This window comes from Lynx rufus, unplaced genomic scaffold (assembly GCF_022079265.1).
Source record: "Lynx rufus isolate CCGP_SWC_20201006 ecotype Redwood Valley unplaced genomic scaffold, mLynRuf1.p SCAF_22, whole genome shotgun sequence".
NCBI lineage: Eukaryota > Metazoa > Chordata > Mammalia > Carnivora > Felidae > Lynx > Lynx rufus.
The window spans coordinates 19,409,730-19,427,735 of NW_025814837.1; the positions used below are offsets into that span (position 1 = coordinate 19,409,730).

The following is an 18,006-nucleotide window of genomic DNA, read 5'->3' on the forward strand; positions in this document are numbered from 1 at the left end:
GTTAGAGATTAAGAGACTGCTTTATAGGAGTCTGGGTGAAAAATGTTGAAACACTGAACTAAAGTTATGATGTGTTGATGAAGATGAGGAAACAGATAAACTTTGAGGAGACAAAATGGAAGAATCGAAAGAGTTGATAACTGGCCAGAGAAGGATCATGGCAAAGAATTTAGGATAATTTGGAATTTTGAGTAACTGAATAGATGGATTGGCTCAGAAGGGAATACTGGAGAATTACTGGGAGAGTTGGACTAGGAAGGATGAGCTCAATTTTGGTAAAGATTTTGACGTGGTTGCAGAATCTCCAAGGGGAGACACCTGTTTGGTATATAATTGGATATGTTGATCTAGAGTTTGAGAGAAGTTTGAACTAAGGAAATTTAATAATTATTCAGAGGTTTAGAGGAGATGTCCCCACCCTGAGGTTTGTAAAATGACATGGTAGGAGAGAGTTGTGAGGAATACCATCATTTAAGAGTCTTGAAGAAGAGTACCTGGGAAGAGGTCAGAGGATCAGAAGAGAGTGGTAGAAACCAAAGGAAGAGTTTCAAGAATCAAGAATGGTCAGCACTGTCATATCACAATTGAAGGCTGAAGAGTGACACTAGAAAAAGAAGAGTGGTCTTTTCAGAGTGGTGGAGGCAGTAATGGACACTGTGAGTATCCACTAATGGCCACAGTCAAACTCAAAATAAGTTGATTCTGTAATTGTGATCATCTAAAGATGCCTATGAATTTGTCAGCTGCCCTTGAATAGTTGTTGGTTCATTATAAAAATACCTGCTGTATAGATGTTCTAGAAACTACAAGTATAGACAGGAACCACAAGGTTTTATGGGTTATGCCCTTGTTTACAAGGACATGCAGTGTTTTTATTTTGCAAAATTATTAAAAAATCAGTATTTTACCATTGGGTGAAGTATGACTACCTTAAGGACAGTAAGTATAATAGACATGCATTGATATTTTAATTGTTCTTGCTTACATTGCGTGGCTGCCCAGCTAGGGTGTCTGGATAGGAACACAGAGACCTGCCTAACCATATGTCACCAGGAGTTACAGTTGCTGATTTGATTTATGGAAGGTAGACATATGTATGTCTTTGACCTATTCTCATGGCTCTTGGGCCTTTGGGCAGATAAAGGGAAGATAACTGTCTTATAATAACCCCTCCTCCTGCCATACCATTCTAGTAAAAATAAAATAGAACAAAGAAGTGGTCAGAAAACAACTTGCTTTTTTTCTTAGAACTTATTTCATCTTTTGTCATAGTCACTGAAGTAGATGCTTTCCTTAGCTCAGCACTTGAAAGTTAAGAGCAGAAGGAATTTATTGTGTGAATGAATGGCTTTAACCCTTGGCCTCAGAGGCCCTTACTGAAATATCTTTAGTGATGGTTTCTTTCAGTGAAACCAGGGTTTCAGTGCTAGGGCAGAATTCTCCTAGACCTGGAAAAAGCTTAAGGGCCAGTTTCCATGACTAAAGAGAGGCCTGAGGGATATTTGTTCCCTGGAATAAACTGAAAGTTATTCCAGCTTTAGGTAGTTGAATCCAAAGGAATAGCAATCAGATCCACAGCTTTAAGTCTTTCCAATGGAGCAGCTGCTTTGGAGTATGTAGTGGATCTCTGGCAGTTTCTGCTTGCTCCCAAATCTGTCACCACACTCAACAAATGTTTATTATCGTCTCTCCTGAGGTAACAGCCAGGGGTCCTTGGCCTAGAAGAGTGTTTCTGTTTTGTTTTAAAGCTTGAGAGAGTGTGTTTTGTTTTGTTTTAAAGCTTGAGAGAGTGTGTGCAAGCAGGAGCAGGGGAAGAGGGGGAGAGAGAGAGAATCCCAAGCAGGCTCCACACTGTCAGTGCAGAGCCCGACCCAGGACTTGCTCTTACGAACTGTGAGTTCATGAGCCAAAATCAAGAGTCGGCCACTTAACTGAGCCACCCAGACACCCCTAGAAGAGAGTTTTCATGGTTCTGTAGCAAAGTCTACTATGCTAGCACTCTTTACTTAATAGAACTGAAAGCCATTTTTCTGAAATAAAGTTATTCTTTAGGTAGTTTGGAAATGGAGATGAACACCTCATGTCATACTACACAGTTCTAGCACCCCAAAGTTCTGTTTCTAAGGACACCAAAATGAATACAGTTGCCATCTATAAAAGATTGGGGTTATACTATGAATAATTCTAATGCCTAATTAGAATGCCTAATAGTCATCATTTGTAAGATCTGTCATCCATAATATGGAACTCTGCAAATGTGCATGATGTGTGGATACTTTATATGTGTGTACATCTTCTTTGTATAAGCTACAGCTTCTCACTCAACAAGTATTTATTTAACACTTTCTTGAACTGTTAGGTGAGAATAGTTGAATCTTAGAGTCATCCAGCCTGTGATCTGTGGACTTCCAGTCTTTTTTGGACATACCAGAAAATCAGGGTAAAGAAAACACTTTTCCTGTTTAAGGGGATGGGAGAGAATTTTAATACATTCACCAAATTAAATGAAAAGACAACATACGGTAGACACAACTTAAAAGACAATTTAGAATCATAAACAAAATGTGAGGTAGACCGACTAGTGTAATTCACCAAATTTTGGTTAAGAAAATTTTACAATAATAAGGTAACACAGGTGCTTCCTTTTCTAAGAATCACAAAAAGCAGTTGCATAAATTACAGCCAAAATAATTGAATACAACAATTCTTATTCTAATTTTAGTTTACATTCAGTATTAACCTGTGTGAACTGTCATACATGGCAAGGTTCAACAGGTCTATAGATCAATTATTATGCAGGCCTAGCAAACACATTCATACCACAATGTTTTAAAGGATGGCAAGGCTTGAAGCTGAACACACCAAGGTATGTATTAACAAATCATGGTGTCCTGTGCTTGTGCAATTTTATCCTTAAAGGAGAAGGACCTAACGTTCTCTAAGGAATTATACTGATAAGATGATTTTAAAAGATCCAAACCTTAGTAAGATAGGCATTGAGAAGAATAGGCAGGTCAGTTTGAGTTCTCCATCTTTGGGGTGATGGTCTTTGGCTTTGTTCTGGCATTTTTCTTCCACAGGGTTTAATAGTATTTAAGAGATCACAATCATTTGATTTTTCAGAGTACAGCCCTAATATGGAGTACCTGCATCTAAGGTTACTACTTTAAAAAAACACACTTTATAAAGACTTTGAAGCCATAAAGCCAGAAGAAACCCTGAGAGGCCATCTGCCCCAGTTACAAGTGTTTTGGGATTATTTCAAGTATTTTATTTGCTCTATAAATATTGGAATATTGCACAGTGGGTTTTTTGATATCCTCTGCATTAGGCCCTTTCAACAAAACAGGAACAATTGAAATACATTCATATCTAAATCAACCTGCTTCAAAACGTACCTCTTTACCAAAAATTCTGTACTGAAATTATGAGTATTTTTAAAGTATACATAAGGCAGATCCTCGTTGAAGGAGAATTTAAAATGGGGTTTAAAGGAATTGTTCATTTCAAAATACATTTAAAGCATCGTAAGCTATATTAAAACCAAGAGATCTGCAAACCATTTTCAGATTAGTACATTCCATTTTTTCACTACTGTAAACTCTTTGTTATCACAAGCTAATAAAGCTGGTCCGTTAACGTTATTTGTTCTAAGTAAATGCAGGCTGAGTCAGCCACCTCTCAGTAGTTTCAGGCCATAAGTAAGACTTCAATTCAAGTAAAAATGGCCATTTTAAGTGGTATGTGTGGGCTCATGAGAAAAATGTCAAATTGTTGAATGATGAGAACTAGAGTAATTTAAGCACAAACTTCCAAAGGACTTCATTTGTTCTAGAACATTTTCTAAAAGTCTGGGTTTGATTAAAATACATGGTGAGAAACTTACACTGTTGGTACTGAAAAAACACCCCCTACCGATTTTAGTGAGTCAGAGACTTTTAATGGAATCTTTCTTACTCCTCACAAAAGAATCACTGGTAAGATTAAAACAGTGGTCTTCCTATGGCTCTGTTTCCCATTTCAGCAGTTTTTGTGTTGTTGTCTATTATAAGGTAGCTGATATTTATTCAGTGTATTTTTTATTAAAGGAAGCTTTGCTTGAGGCCATGAAAAGAAACAAACTAGTTCCATTCCACACAGAACCAGAGCCTGACATTTAGCTTTGCTGGTGCCAACTGCTTAATCCCAACCAAACAGGGTGGGTATGGGGTGACTGCTGAAAGCTTCTTAATTGGCTCAACTACTGAATTAGGTTCTCCTTGTACAAGTTTAAACTCTGTTCCATATTCTCATAGACATAGTGTGCTTAGAGACTGGAAAGGTTTTTAAAGCATGAAAAAAACCTAAGGAATTTCAGCAAGGAGAAGCTGCATAAATGCATACAGTGCCTGCTCTGCATTTACTGATTTGTTTGTTCAGTTTAAATAGTAAACTTTTAACTCGTGTGGAAATTTTGCCAAAAGTTTCAATACATATAAGATTATAAATCTTAAACTAACACTGCACAGAGAAAGACAAAGCTACTTCTTTTTTTTTAAAATACAAATATCTTCTACATTCTATCATTTCAGACCCCTGAGTAGTACTGTACCAAAGTACAGATCTGAAGAGAAACTGAGGGTTCAGGCCTCAAACGTTAATCTTCATTTAATTCCACACCAGTGGTGTGAGTCTCATGTAACACATTCAGGCTAGCTAATGCTGAGAGTCCGTTTTCCCCCTAACACAGTATAGTAGAAAAAACAATGCAAACTCCACGTTATTTCTCCAAAGTACACCCTCCTCAGGCTCCCATGGCAGACCATGTCTTAAGTAATTGCATAACTGCCTAGGGTGGAGTTAACCTGAATTGAAGGTCCCAAAAGTGGAACTGAAAGAGAGTGATACCCCAGAGACCTGCCTCAGATTGGGGTTGGAGGGGCGGATTTCTTTGGAGAACAAATATGTTGCACTTTGCTCCACAGTGATTGTACTTTAAAGGAAAAAAAATCCCAAATAAATGTTTCTGCCCCACCCCACCTAGGCATCCCTTTGCTATTTTTGGTGTCTCCGAAAGGTCATACGTGGCGGCCAGTAAGAAAGTAGAGGGGCTTGTCATCACTGCTGTTAGCAGTTTGAAACTCGTCTCGGAGGCGGAACTGCCACTCATCCTCCAGCTCTAAGCGGACAATTGTTTGGCGTAAGGAGCTTCTGTCTTGGCAGATGACACACAGGGTAGCACCTTCAGAAAAAAAGGCAGAAGTGCATCTTAGGTTCAGGGATTGAAATTACGAAGAGCCTATCATCTTTTTCTGATTATGTCCTCTAAGCTGACACATCTGAGAACCAACATATAGGTAAGTAACCTGTCACAACTGCTCATTATAATTTTCATCTTATTTGAGTTCAAAAATAAACTCAAGTTTTGAGTTATCAGATTCAAAAGTTAAGAGTGTAAAGTGAAAAATCTTCCCTTCCCCTGTGGTAACCGATGGTAAAACCAATGTTCTATGTGTCTAGAGCAGGGGTTCTCCACTCGGCACCACTGGATAATTCTGTTATGGGGGCTGTTCTGTTCTTATAGGATATTTTAGCAGCATCCTTGGTTTCTCTTTTACTCACTATATGCCAGCAGCACTTTCCAGTGTGATAGTCTGAAATGTCTCCAGATAATGCCAAATGTCCTGAGAGGCAACCTCCCTCCCTCACTGTTCCATATGTATTTTATGCATATGTAAATACACATGTTCATCTATTCTTAAATTCTACATGAGTGAAATCATACAGTATTTGTTTCTCTGACTTACTTCACTTAGCATCATATACCCAGGTCCATCCATGCTGTTGCAAAAGCAAGACCTCCTTTTTAATGGCTGAGTAATATGCCATTATATACAAATACATCTTCCTTACTGATTCATCTATGGAGGGACACTTGGGTAGCTTACATATTTTGGCTATTGTAAATAATGCAGTAAACATAGGGTTGCATATATCTTTTCAAATTAGGGCTTTTATTTTCTTTAAATACCCAGTAGTGGAATACTGGATAATATGGTTCTTTTTTTTTTTTTTTTTTTAATGTTTATTTATTTTTGAGAGAGTGATTGACAGCGTGTGAGCGGGGTAGAGGCAGAGAGAGGGAAGGAGAGACAGAATCCAAAGCAGGCTCCAGGCTCTGAGCTGTCAGCACAGAGCCCGACGCGGGGCTCAAACTCAAGAGCAGTGAGATCATGACCTGAGCCGAAGTCCAGTGCTCGGCCGACTGAGCCACCTAGGTGCCCCAATTCTATTTTAAATTTTTGAGGAACCTCTATACTGTTTTTCACAGTGGCCTGTGCACAGTATGGTGAATCATACTTTGTTCACCGACTTCAGAGGTCATCTTGTCAGGATTATTCATGATACATAATCTGCAGTTTGTCCTTGGGCAGATCTTTTTGTACAGTGCATACCTGTTGAAGCAACTTTAGCTTCTATACCAGAATCACATCTCATTAAGCTGAGTTTTATTACAATGAGATTATTTGAAAAGCATTATTTCTCTTCTTGCACTGCATCATTCTTTTCTAGAATTAATGGTAAAAACATTTAATGTGGTCACATTTCTGGCCATCTATCTGTATTTTGTCCTGGTATGATGGACTTGATTCCACCCACACCCCAGTTAAGAAAATCATGGCCCTCGTTTAAAATAAGCAGGGTATTCACTGGCAAAAAAGATTATTAAAGTGCTTTTTGGCTCACTTCCCTATTTTGTTCAGCAGGAACAATGGCATTCACAAACAAAAGACACTAAATTTGGTATACCTTTTAGAAACTTAAATTTCTTCAGAAGATCAGCACCTACAAAAGAGTCACAGAGGTACAAGAGAAGTCCACTGAAAAACACCCCTTCACAGTTGACATTGCTGGAGTGGGGTCTGGAGCTGATGTAGCATATGGCCACCTGGAATCATCAAGCAGACAGCACGGGCATTTCAAAAAGCAGGCAAAACATCTGCACTTCAGCTGAATAAGTCAGTACCTGCCTATTTAGTTATTCCAGGGTAAGGTAAAGGACATACATTTTTTTAATTGAAACTGAAATAGGTTGGTTATTTAAATTCTGCACCTCTTTTATTTAGTGTGCCAAGTTTTAACCTATTTACATCTTGTTTCTCTTGATAAAGGACAGTTACGAGAAAATTAGTAGTAAGAAATGAAACAGGCCTCTCCACCTAAATGTCTTTGTAAAAATGAAAAATGGTCTTCCACAAAAAGGCACACTTGGGATGAAATTTAATTTTTTTAAATTCTCATCAATAAGGTAATCAGCTTTTCATTTAAATACACTTAAATTTTCAGACAGAAGCTTCAAGCAGTGCATAATTTTAAGTATTTAGTTCTATATGGCTTTCATGTAAAGAAGATAGCTTTATAAAAATTACACGGAGGTAAGATAGTTGGGAGACCCTGAGAACAGGGGCATGGCTTAATGACTGCACCTGACGGCTTGGATCCAAATACTGGTTCCTCTGCTTAGTAGCTGGGTAACACTGAGCGGCTTCCTTCATTTTGCCATACCTCAGTTTCTCTGGCGAAATAGTAGTAGTACCTGTTTCATAGGACTGTTTTATGAAATAAACACTGTAAACCACTTAGTAGGTATTCACTGTTAGTTGCTGTTAGTAGTAGTGTTGAGACTGTGTTGTCTAACATCTTGAACCCTGGACCCTGGGGTGGAGGAGTCTAGAGGCCTGGGTTAGACACATGACTTAGAGATACTAATGGTTTTTAAGGTACCTTCTACAACTCATGGTGTAGATTACATTTTCATTCTTATGAAATTTCAGTAAAATTGATTTAAAAATCAGTTTCCAGAATTGAATACATTTGGATTTCAGTCTGAAGATATTGTATATGTTAATACATACAAAGAAGAAAACCTAAGAGTTTTATACATACAAAGAGGAATGTATGTATGTTTTAATACATACAAAGAGGAAAACCTAAAATACGGTTTACCAAAATGTTACTGTTCCCATTACAAGTGATTCTTTTTCTTTATACCTTTTATTTACAGAGGATGTTAGTGAACAGTTAAATATTTTTAAAATATTAATAATAATTGTAGAGGAAAGCTTTGTGGCAGAAGCCCTTAAATAAAGTCCTCTGAAGGCCATCAGTGGTCAAAGGTGCAAGTGGCAAAAACTAACACTGATGGGGAATTTGAGACAAGAGAAAGAATGCAAAATAAGGAAACAATGGCAAAGAAAGAAATCCTAGAGTGGGAAGTGGTGAAGTGACAGCTACAAAGGTCTCCTGTGATACCCTAAATTGTCCAGCAGTCACTGAGCTTCTCTTTTGCCTAAAACAGTGGCTAAGACACTGTGTGCCTTTGAACTGTGTCTTGTGGAGAAGCATCATCACGTGATTATAATACGGTCTGATACGTTTTAGGACGGCAAGCAACTGCTTCTGTCCACAGTCACTGAGGTAGGCTCAGTGGAACTGACCTCTGAGCTAAGCTTTGCATATTCACTGGCTCACTGTGGACAGCAGAAGTAGGGATGGGGAGGGACAGTTGCCATCACATCTTGTGTGAGCCTTTTGCAGTATGAGTATGTCACAGGCTCCTTTTTTGTCTCCATTTAAGCTTTCAAATGGGAGCTAAAATGGGAAAGAAATTGATGGAAATGGGTAAAAGCACAATACCAGCCCTCTTCCCTTTACCTCTGGTCCAATGTTAAGGTAGCAGTCAATGGCCAACACAGGACTCTTGAAGTTATGGATGGCTTTGGGGAAGAGTTTGTAGGAAGCATGCTGAAGGAACTTCTCCAGGAGAAACTGCGCAGGGGCTGCCAGTAGTGTGTGTTCACTGTCGGGAGCACAGACATACTGAAGGGGCAAGATGGGTGCTAAGCTCTCTGACACCTGAAATCAGAGCCGAGATTATCATGGGAAATAGGTCTGTCACTGGATGAAACGGGCAAGGAAAAATGGCATTGCACGCTAACGGTCCCCAAATAGTAGTAGTAGCACAGTGACAGATGCTAGGCTCAGAGGTTAGTTTGTCCTTCTTGGCTTCTGGACTTTTTTCCCCCTTGGGAATAGGTTGGGTCTCACTTAATGCACAGCCAGGGCAGGAGAAAATGGAAATGTAGGCTTCTTTGACAGTTACTGCATTTAGCAACATTGTGAGGACCAACAGGAAGCCTTTCACAGTGCTGCTGGATGTGGACACGTTAAGTCCCATCTCAGCACATCCAAAAAATAAAAGCGAAGAGGCTTCTAAGCTGCACTGGGGAGTTCACATGTTATAAATTAAATTATTAAGACAGTAAATGTCTTAAACAGAAAAGGGTAGGTCCATGGAATTCACCCTCAATAAGTGTTGATTGGTCTTACTTTCTTAAAACAACAACAACAAAACTGGCAAAGGACCAGACAAGCATCTTAATTTACATTTCTCTTATGTATTAAAGAATGTAAAAATGTTAGTTTTGCCAGTTTATAAAGATAGAATGTTAAGTTTGAAACAAGATTTGATGGAGGAATTGTTAAGCCTTAAATCTAAAGAAATGTAAATCTGTTGAATTTTCAAATCTTTTGTTTTACTCTAGATGAATCCTCAGTAAGGAGACAGACTGCATATTTGGCATTAAGAACTGACTCCCTTGTGTTATCTCACTTTCCAGTCAAGTGGCAAGTACTTAATGCCAGTACCTAATAACAAAGAACAGTAGAATCAAGCTTGCAAACTTACCATAATCTTTGGTTTAATGATAAAGTCCCTTTGCCCTCCAACCTGAACATGTTTCTTCATGAGACTGAAGTTATTAAAGCGGCAGATGAGCAGGCCACTACTGTTTGTTCTCAGGTTAAAGTCAACATCTTCACAGAAATACCTAAATCATAATCACAATAATAGATCTCTGACTACCTGTCGCGTCCCAGCCATATTTGTGTTTTGTTTTGTTCTGAGACGGAGAGAGAGAATGAGAACATGGGAGTGAGCATTGAAGCAGGGCAGAGGGAGAGGGAATCTCAAACAGGCTCCATGCTTAGTACAGAGCCTGATGCGGGGCTCGATCCCACGACCCTGGGATCATGACCTGAGCTGAAATCAAGAGTCAGACATTTAACCTACTGAGCCACCCAGGCGCCCCTACATCCCAGCCATGTTAATTACATACATAAAGTCTGTTAGGAGACAGACTCAGAATCAACTTTGCCTTCTCGTGGAGCTGACCCTCTTAACTCTGCTCAATTCAGGGGCTCACAGGCCGGAGGAGGAAGTGAGAGGACTTAGGACCCAGACATTCCATGAGGCCTTGGGTATTCCTAAGCTGAAACAGGACTGACTGCACATTCTGTGTATTCTTGTGGGACAGAGATGCAGAGGTGCTCCCAGTTTAACAATCCTGGCTGCAAACAGGATGAAACGTCATCTGCCATGAAATAGCTACAGAATATTCTAATAGCTACAGATTGGGGGTTGACGTACGAGGACTTTATGGTTCCTGACATTCCTCACTTGGCCATCTTGGATTTTCCAGGATGTGGACATTATTTATTCAGGAGGCAAGACCAGGGCTAGTCTGCTTATTCCCACCTGTTGGCTTCTCCCTACAGGATCCAGATCTCTGGATCTTACTAACATTTAGGGGAAGGATTAACTTCTGATTTCTGAGGATGGAAGAGTTCACCTTCAATGGGTTAAGGACCCACCCACACTGATCTGTACTGATGTAATAGTTTTTGTCCCTCTTGTAGTTCTTGCTGAATACTGAGATGGCTAAAATACATTTTCTAAGCATTTCATGTTGTAATTATTATTATTTAAGGGTCCGGGTCAGTTTGAAGGAGGATGAAGGGGGGCTTTGGGGTTTGTGATCCCAGTTCTCCCTCCTTGTCCATAAAAAGAGATTCTCAGGTTTTCGAAGACAGAGGAACAAACATATTATAGGGGTCATTGTTGGGCGGAAGCAAACATGCCTGGAATGCTTGCACCCAGGAGGCCCGACTTACCTGTTGAAGTCATACTGCACATTCTGAGTCAAGTCTATGTTAAGGAGAATGAAGTCATGCACATGGCACCTAGAGAATGGGGCTTTCAGGCTCTGAGAAGTCAGCTTGCTGCTCCATTTCTGTATGCCAAGGATTGCGTAGTGGATGATTTTTGGTGTTGCTTCAATATGCTGCAAGACGCTCTTCAAGGACACATTCTTACTGGAAACTCCTGCTTCCATGGGCTGGCTATGAAATGTCAAGTTAGTTTATATAAGAGCAATAAATATTACCGGAGAGAGGATCATTTTTGAAGGGATAACACTACTATACACTATTAATATCCATAAAGATATAATTAGCTGGCTTACTTTATATTAGCCTGGAATGGAAAAGGACGTCAAGCCTAGTTTTCATGATGCCTGTCACTGCTAACTTAAGGAAATGGTCTTTTGGGTGTGGGGCTTACCACTTTTAAGACAGAAAAAAACAGCCCAACTCAAAATGACTAATGAACAAGAAGTTACCAAAGAAAGGGAGCCAGAGGTTAGAAGCACACAAGTATACTTCCCAGTGTTGTAATTCTGGTATAGTAAAGGAGTATTTGAGAATGTCACTGGCTTCATATTCACAGTGGAAACATAGTGTGTGAGCTGGAAGGAAGGGCCGAGAGGTCATCAGTGGGGGTGCTACTGGTATTTAGGGACCATTTACTGCATAGGACTTTTCCAGGTTTAAAATTCCCTGGTCCTCGTGGAGCCCCTTCACCAGGAGAACCACTGATTTGGGCCCAGCCCTAATTTTACAGATGACAGAATTGAGACAAAGAGATGAAATAACTTTTCCTTTTCATCCAGGCAGGTTACCAAGCAGAGCTGAGATTAAAAACCAGGTGTGATTCAGAAGCTAGTGGACTTTATAAATCATAGCGCCTTTCAACAGACTTTATAGCAAACCAAAGCCATGATGCAGAAATAGTCCAGAAATTTAACGGCACAGTGAATATCTAAAGAAAAGTGCTAGTGAGGGTTGTCTTCTGGATAATTGCTCTGTAAAGCTGTCCCTCTCTCATTTACTTCCATGCATAATAAGCCAAGGAAAGCATCTCCTTCATAGCATTAGGCCATACTCCCCTAGAACTGCTTGGCAAATACTACTACCTGGTCTGATCCTGAACACTGTGAATGTTCCATAGAACACACGAGTCGTCCATCACAACGATAAAAGGCCAGACACACTGGCGTTTAACTCCCAGTTCTTCCAGGCGGTTCCTCTCCAGTTCCAGATTGTGGTAGGACAGCTCCTTAATGAGAAACCTGGCAGCACCTGGAAGGCAACATAGCCACAGCTGTACATCCTTCACCCAGGCCTGACCCAAACCCCACAGACAGCTCACATTCTCTCCGCAGGCATGCCTATTCACATGGTGGCCATGTGGGATGGGAGGGTCAACCAATTGTTCAGAGCAGTGGTTCTCAAATGAGTAAAAGTAAGAATCACTGAAGGAGTCTCTTTAAAATGCCAATTTCCGGAGCCCATCACCAGAGATTCACTTTAGGTTTGATAAGGGCCTAGAAACCAGAGCTGTCTTTGATGATGCAGATGATTCATGAAGTACGCTTTGAGGGGAAAAGAATCCAGTTTCCTTGATGGGACAGAGGATACCACATAGAGGAAACACTTATTATTGGTTAGTTCTATAAAGCCAAGATAATACGTGCTCTCAGTCTTGGAAGCAGCCACTCAGATGTCCTGCACTAGGGAGTAGCCAAGTTTGCAATAACCTAAAGTATCCCCTGCTTTGGATACCTTTAGGAGATTGACAGCGATGTCTTCTTTGAAGAAGATTCTGGAAACTGGCATCCTTTTCTTAGTCTTTTCCACCGCACCTCCCCCCCCCCCCAGAGGCAATATGGTCTAGTAAAAGACTGGAGCCAAGCTGCCTACATTTAAATCCTGATACCGCCACTTTCTAGCTGTGAGTGAATGCCTTGGTTTCTCTACCTGTAAGAATGCAATGGTAACGTCCATCTCACAGGATTGTTGTGTGGTGCTCAAGACAGTGCCTAACGTGGTAAGTACTCAGTAATAGAGAATATTAAGATGATGTTCCTCAGATCCATCCATGTTGTTGCAAATGGTAAGATTTCATTCTTTTAATAGTGAACATTCCATTGTGTATATATGCCACATCTTCATCCTTTCATCTATTGATGCACACTTAGGTTGCTTCCATAATTTGGCTATTGTAAATAATGCTAAGTGAAATAAGCCAGTCAGAGAAAGACAAATACCGTATTTCACTTATATGTGGAATTTAAAAAACAAAACAAATGAAGAAAAAAGAGAGATAAATCAAAAACAGACTCTTAACTATAGAGAAGAGATGGTTGGTTACAAGGGAGGTGGGAGGGTGGGAGGGGTTAAATGGGTAAAGGGGATTAAGAGTACACGTCTCATGATGAGCACTGAGTAATGTATAGAATTGTTGATTCACTATATTTTACACCTGAAACAAATATAAGACCATATGTTTTACACTGGAATTAGAATTTTAAGAAAAGATCACATATTAGACACATTTTATTAGACAAATTTGCACATCCGAAAATGAAACAAAATGTAGGTAATGAAATGAAGAGGCTAAAAAAGCTATTGAATCTATGGAGGAAAGAGAAAAATAGTTTGGAAGTAGGAAGGAAAATCTGCCTTACAACAGGATGTATGTAATACGTGTTCTCAATGTAGTAAGAACCGTATATGAAAAGCCCACAACTAACACTGTAATGGTAAGAGATGGAAAGCTTTTCCTCTAAGCTCAAGAACAAGACAAGGATGCCCACCTTTACCACTTTATTTAACATACTACTGGAAATTCTAGCCAGAGCAATTAGGCAAGAAGAAGAAATAAAAGGCACTCAGGTTGGAAAGGAAGAAGTAAAATTATCTGTTTGTAGGCAACATGACCTTCAATGTAGAGAACCGTAAAGATTATACACACACACACACACACACACACACACACACACACACAGAGAGTTAGAAATAAGTGAATTCAGCAAAGTTGCAGATACAAAAACTAAAAAACCTGTTCTCTCTATACACTAATAGTGATCTAAAAGGGAAATTAAAAAAAAAAAACTTCCATTTACAATGGCATCAAAGAGAATAAAATACTTTGGAATAAATGTTTATTTAACCAAGCATGTGAAAGACTTGTACATGAAAAAGTACACAACATTTGCTGAAAGAAAGTAAAGATGATAAGTAAATGGAAAGACATCTGTGTTCATGGATTGGAAGATGTGATATTGTTGAGATGTCAATATTACCCAAAGTGATCTACAGATTTAATGCAATCCCTATCAAAATCCTAATGATATTTTTTTGGAGCAGAAATAAAAAAAAAAAAACCCATCCTTAAATTCATATGGAATCTCAAGGGACCCTCAATAGCCAAAACAACCTTGAAAAAGAACAAAATTGGAGGTCTCACGGCTGATTTCAAAACTTACTACAAAACCACAGTAATCACAACAATGTGGTACCAATGGGATAAGAATACAGAGCCCAGCACTATGCCCTTGTGCTTCTGGTCCAGCCCTAAGGCCTACGGTCAAATGATTTTTGACAAAGGTGCCAAGACCACTGAATGGGAAAAGGACAGTCTCTTCAACTGATGGTATTGGAAAACTGGATATACACATGCAAAAAATGAAGTTGGATCTTTAACTTACACTACATAAAACTAACAGGGATCAAAGACCTAAATGCAAGAGCTAAAACTATAAAACTTTTAGAAGAAATCAGGCAATCAGCAAACCTAAAGGCAACCACTGGAATGGGAGAAGATATCTGCAAATGATATATCAAAGGGTTAGTATACAAAATCTATAAAGAACTTACCAAACTCAATACCCAAAAAACAAATAATCCAGTGAAGAAATGGGCAAAAGACACAAATAGACACTTTTCCAAAGAAGACATCCAGGTGGCTAACAGACAAATGAAAAAAATGCTCAACATCACTCATCATCAGGGAAATATAAATCAAAACCGCAATGAGTTACCACCTTAACATCAGTCGGAATGGCTAACATTAACAACTCAGGCAACGACAGGTGTTGGTGAGGATGCGGAGAAAGAGGAACCCTTTTCCACCGCTGATGGGAATGCAAACTGGTGCAGCCGCTCTAGAAAACAGTATGGAGGTTTCTAAAAAAGTTAAAAATAAAACTACCCCATGACCCAGCAATTGCACTACTAGGTATTTATCCAAGGGATACAGGTGTGTGGTTTCGAAGGGGCACATGCACCCCAACGTTTATAGCAGCACTATCAATGATTGCCAAAGTATGGAAAGAGCCCAAATGTCCACTACTGGATGCATGGATAAAGAAGATGTGGTGTGTGTGTATGTATATATGTATGTGTGTGTGTGTGTGTATATATATATATATATATATATATATACACACACACACATACACAGTGGAGTATTACTTGGCAACCAAAAAGAATGAAATCTTGCCGTTTGCAACAACATGGATTGTATTATGCTAAGCGAAATTAGTCAAAGAAAGACCAATATCATATGACTTCACTCATATATGGAATTTAAGATACAAAATAGATGAACATAAGGGAAGGGAAGCAAAAATAATATAAAAATAGGGAGGGGGACAAAACGTAAGAGACTCAAGTACAGAGAACAAACTGAGGGGTTGCTGGAGGGTTGGGTGGAGGGATCGGTTAAATGGGTAGGAGGCTTTAAGGAAGACACTTGTTGGGATGAGCACTGGGTGTTATACGTGGGGGATGAATCACTGGAATCTCCTGAAATCATTGTTGCACTAAATGCTAACTAACTTGGATGTAAATTTAAGAAAAAAGTATAAAGAAAAAAAAAATAAAGAAGAAAACAGGCAAACAGCTTGCTACTGGATGTAACAATTATTTCTTGGATATGACACCAAAAGCACAGCCAACAATAGGAAAAAATAAATTGGACTGCATCAAAATTTAAAAGTTCTGTGCAAAGGATATAATTAACATGAAAAGCAACCCATGAAATGGGAGAAAACATTTACAAATCATTAGCAGGGGGTTAGCATCCAGAATACGTAAAGGACTCCTACAAATCAACAACAAAAAAGCCTAATTTTAAAATAGGAAAAGAACTTGAATAGATTGTCCGAAACAGATATATGAATGGCCAAGAAACAGACAACAAGATGCTCAACATAATTAATCATTAGGGAAATGCAAATCAAATCACAGTAAGATAGCATCTCTTACCCATTAGGATGGCTACAATCAAAAACAAGCAAACAAATCTCCCAAAACTCAAAACAAAAAACAGAAAATAAGTATTGGTGAGGATGTGAAAAAACATTTTACACTGTTGAGAAGAATGTAAAATGGTATATGTACCATTATGGAAAACAGTTTGTCAATTCCTCAAAAAATTAAAAATAGAATTATCGTATGATTCAGCAATTCCACATGTAGGTATGTACTTAAAAGGACTGAAATCAGGGTTCTTGGAGATATATTTGTACATCTATGTTCATAGCAGCATTATTCACAATAGCCAAATGGTAGCAGCTCAAGTGTCCACAGGTGGATGAATGGATAAATACAATGGAATATTACTCAGCCTTAAAAGGGAAGGAAATTGACACATGGACAACATAGGTGAACCTTGAGAACACTGTGCTAAGTGAATTCAGCTAGACACAAAAGGCAAATACTGTAAGATTAAACTTGAAGTACCTAAACTCGTCATGCAGAGACAGAAAGTAGAATGGTGGTTGCCAGGGAAAGGAGGAGAAGATTAAGGAGTTAATCTTCAGTAGTATGGTGTTTCAGTTTTGCAAGATGAAAAGAGTTCTGGAGATTAGTTGCAAAACAATGTGAATATATTGAACACTACTGAACCGTACACTTAAATGGCTAAGCTAGTAAATTTTATGTGTTTTTTAACAAATAAAAAATAATCTGCATTTCATTTGCATATATGTTAGCTTCTCAAATTATTGCAGAAGTGGCAAAACTATAACTATGCAAATTCATCAGATCTGGGATGAGGAAAGTCACCTAACGATTGGTAAGGCATAGGAGGGGGTGATTTGAGGGTCATACTCCTATAGAAAAAGATTTTAGTTAGTCTGGGGATATGTGGTTTTGGAGAGGACAAAGAACCAAAAATATGTAAAAGCCTTAATTCACTTGATATAAAGTGATAAACATGGAAACTAAAATTGTATTCAAAACAAATTTTTGAAAATATTTTAATTATATATATTTAAGGACATAAAAAGGAATGGAAGGGAGAACAAGAGGAAAGCTCTAAGAAGGAAGGGAGAGGGATGGACAGATCAGCAGAGGGAGAAACAGGCTGAGGGGGAAAAGAAGGGAAAGTGAGACCTGGGAGAGGAGGAGTGCAGAGTTAGGGAAACTATTCAGGTCTCATCTGTATTCACTCTAGTTCTGGACTGGGATGTTCCTACTTCCCTCTAATGTGTCAATTAGCAGCTTTTGGAACTTAAACTCTTCTGAGACTACACAGAGTCGGACTCCCACAGGAGCTGATTAGAGAAAGTGGTTAACAACTACCATACAAGAAGTGAGCAGACACACAGCTCTGAATCCAATTGGAGGTTTCCTGCCCCCCAACGTCTCTGTTCCATGCTGAAGAACCATATGCCCCTTTGACAAATCAGCCCATTGCTCTTACACTCCGTGGGGGAAAAGCAAGCGAGACTTTTCCAGGCACTTTTAAGATGACTGCCATAGGCAGTAGTGATACTTCCAATTTCCAGTTGGACAGAACCCCTTAGAACTTGCCATGTGCCTTTAAAATGATTAGCAATGGCTTAGGGACACCTCTAGATCCCTCTTAAACACAGTGAACTAGCTCCACCACCCCATTCCCCCCAAGACCATCCTTCTCACTGTTCTGTTCCTGCTGCAGCGGACCCAGCCATCACTGGGAAGAATCCCAAACCCTTTCCGGGGCACTCAATATACCAG

The 18,006-nt window shown here is 39.2% G+C and overlaps 1 protein-coding gene across 1 annotated transcript in view; it reads right to left on the reverse strand.

Annotated features, from left to right (window-relative positions):
- Positions 1-4,578: 4,578 nt before the first annotated feature.
- Positions 4,579-18,006, reverse strand: part of GREB1L (GREB1 like retinoic acid receptor coactivator) — a 143,018-nt gene continuing 129,590 nt past the window's right edge. The window contains exons 26-31 of the mRNA XM_047087027.1: positions 12,132-12,297; positions 10,993-11,220; positions 9,728-9,869; positions 8,695-8,895; positions 6,790-6,928; positions 4,579-5,221 (exon numbers count right to left, since the gene is read on the reverse strand). Of these exons, the coding sequence (XP_046942983.1) occupies positions 5,058-5,221; positions 6,790-6,928; positions 8,695-8,895; positions 9,728-9,869; positions 10,993-11,220; positions 12,132-12,297 (1,040 nt within the window). The 3' untranslated portion in view covers positions 4,579-5,057. The remainder of the gene's footprint in view (positions 5,222-6,789; positions 6,929-8,694; positions 8,896-9,727; positions 9,870-10,992; positions 11,221-12,131; positions 12,298-18,006) is intronic.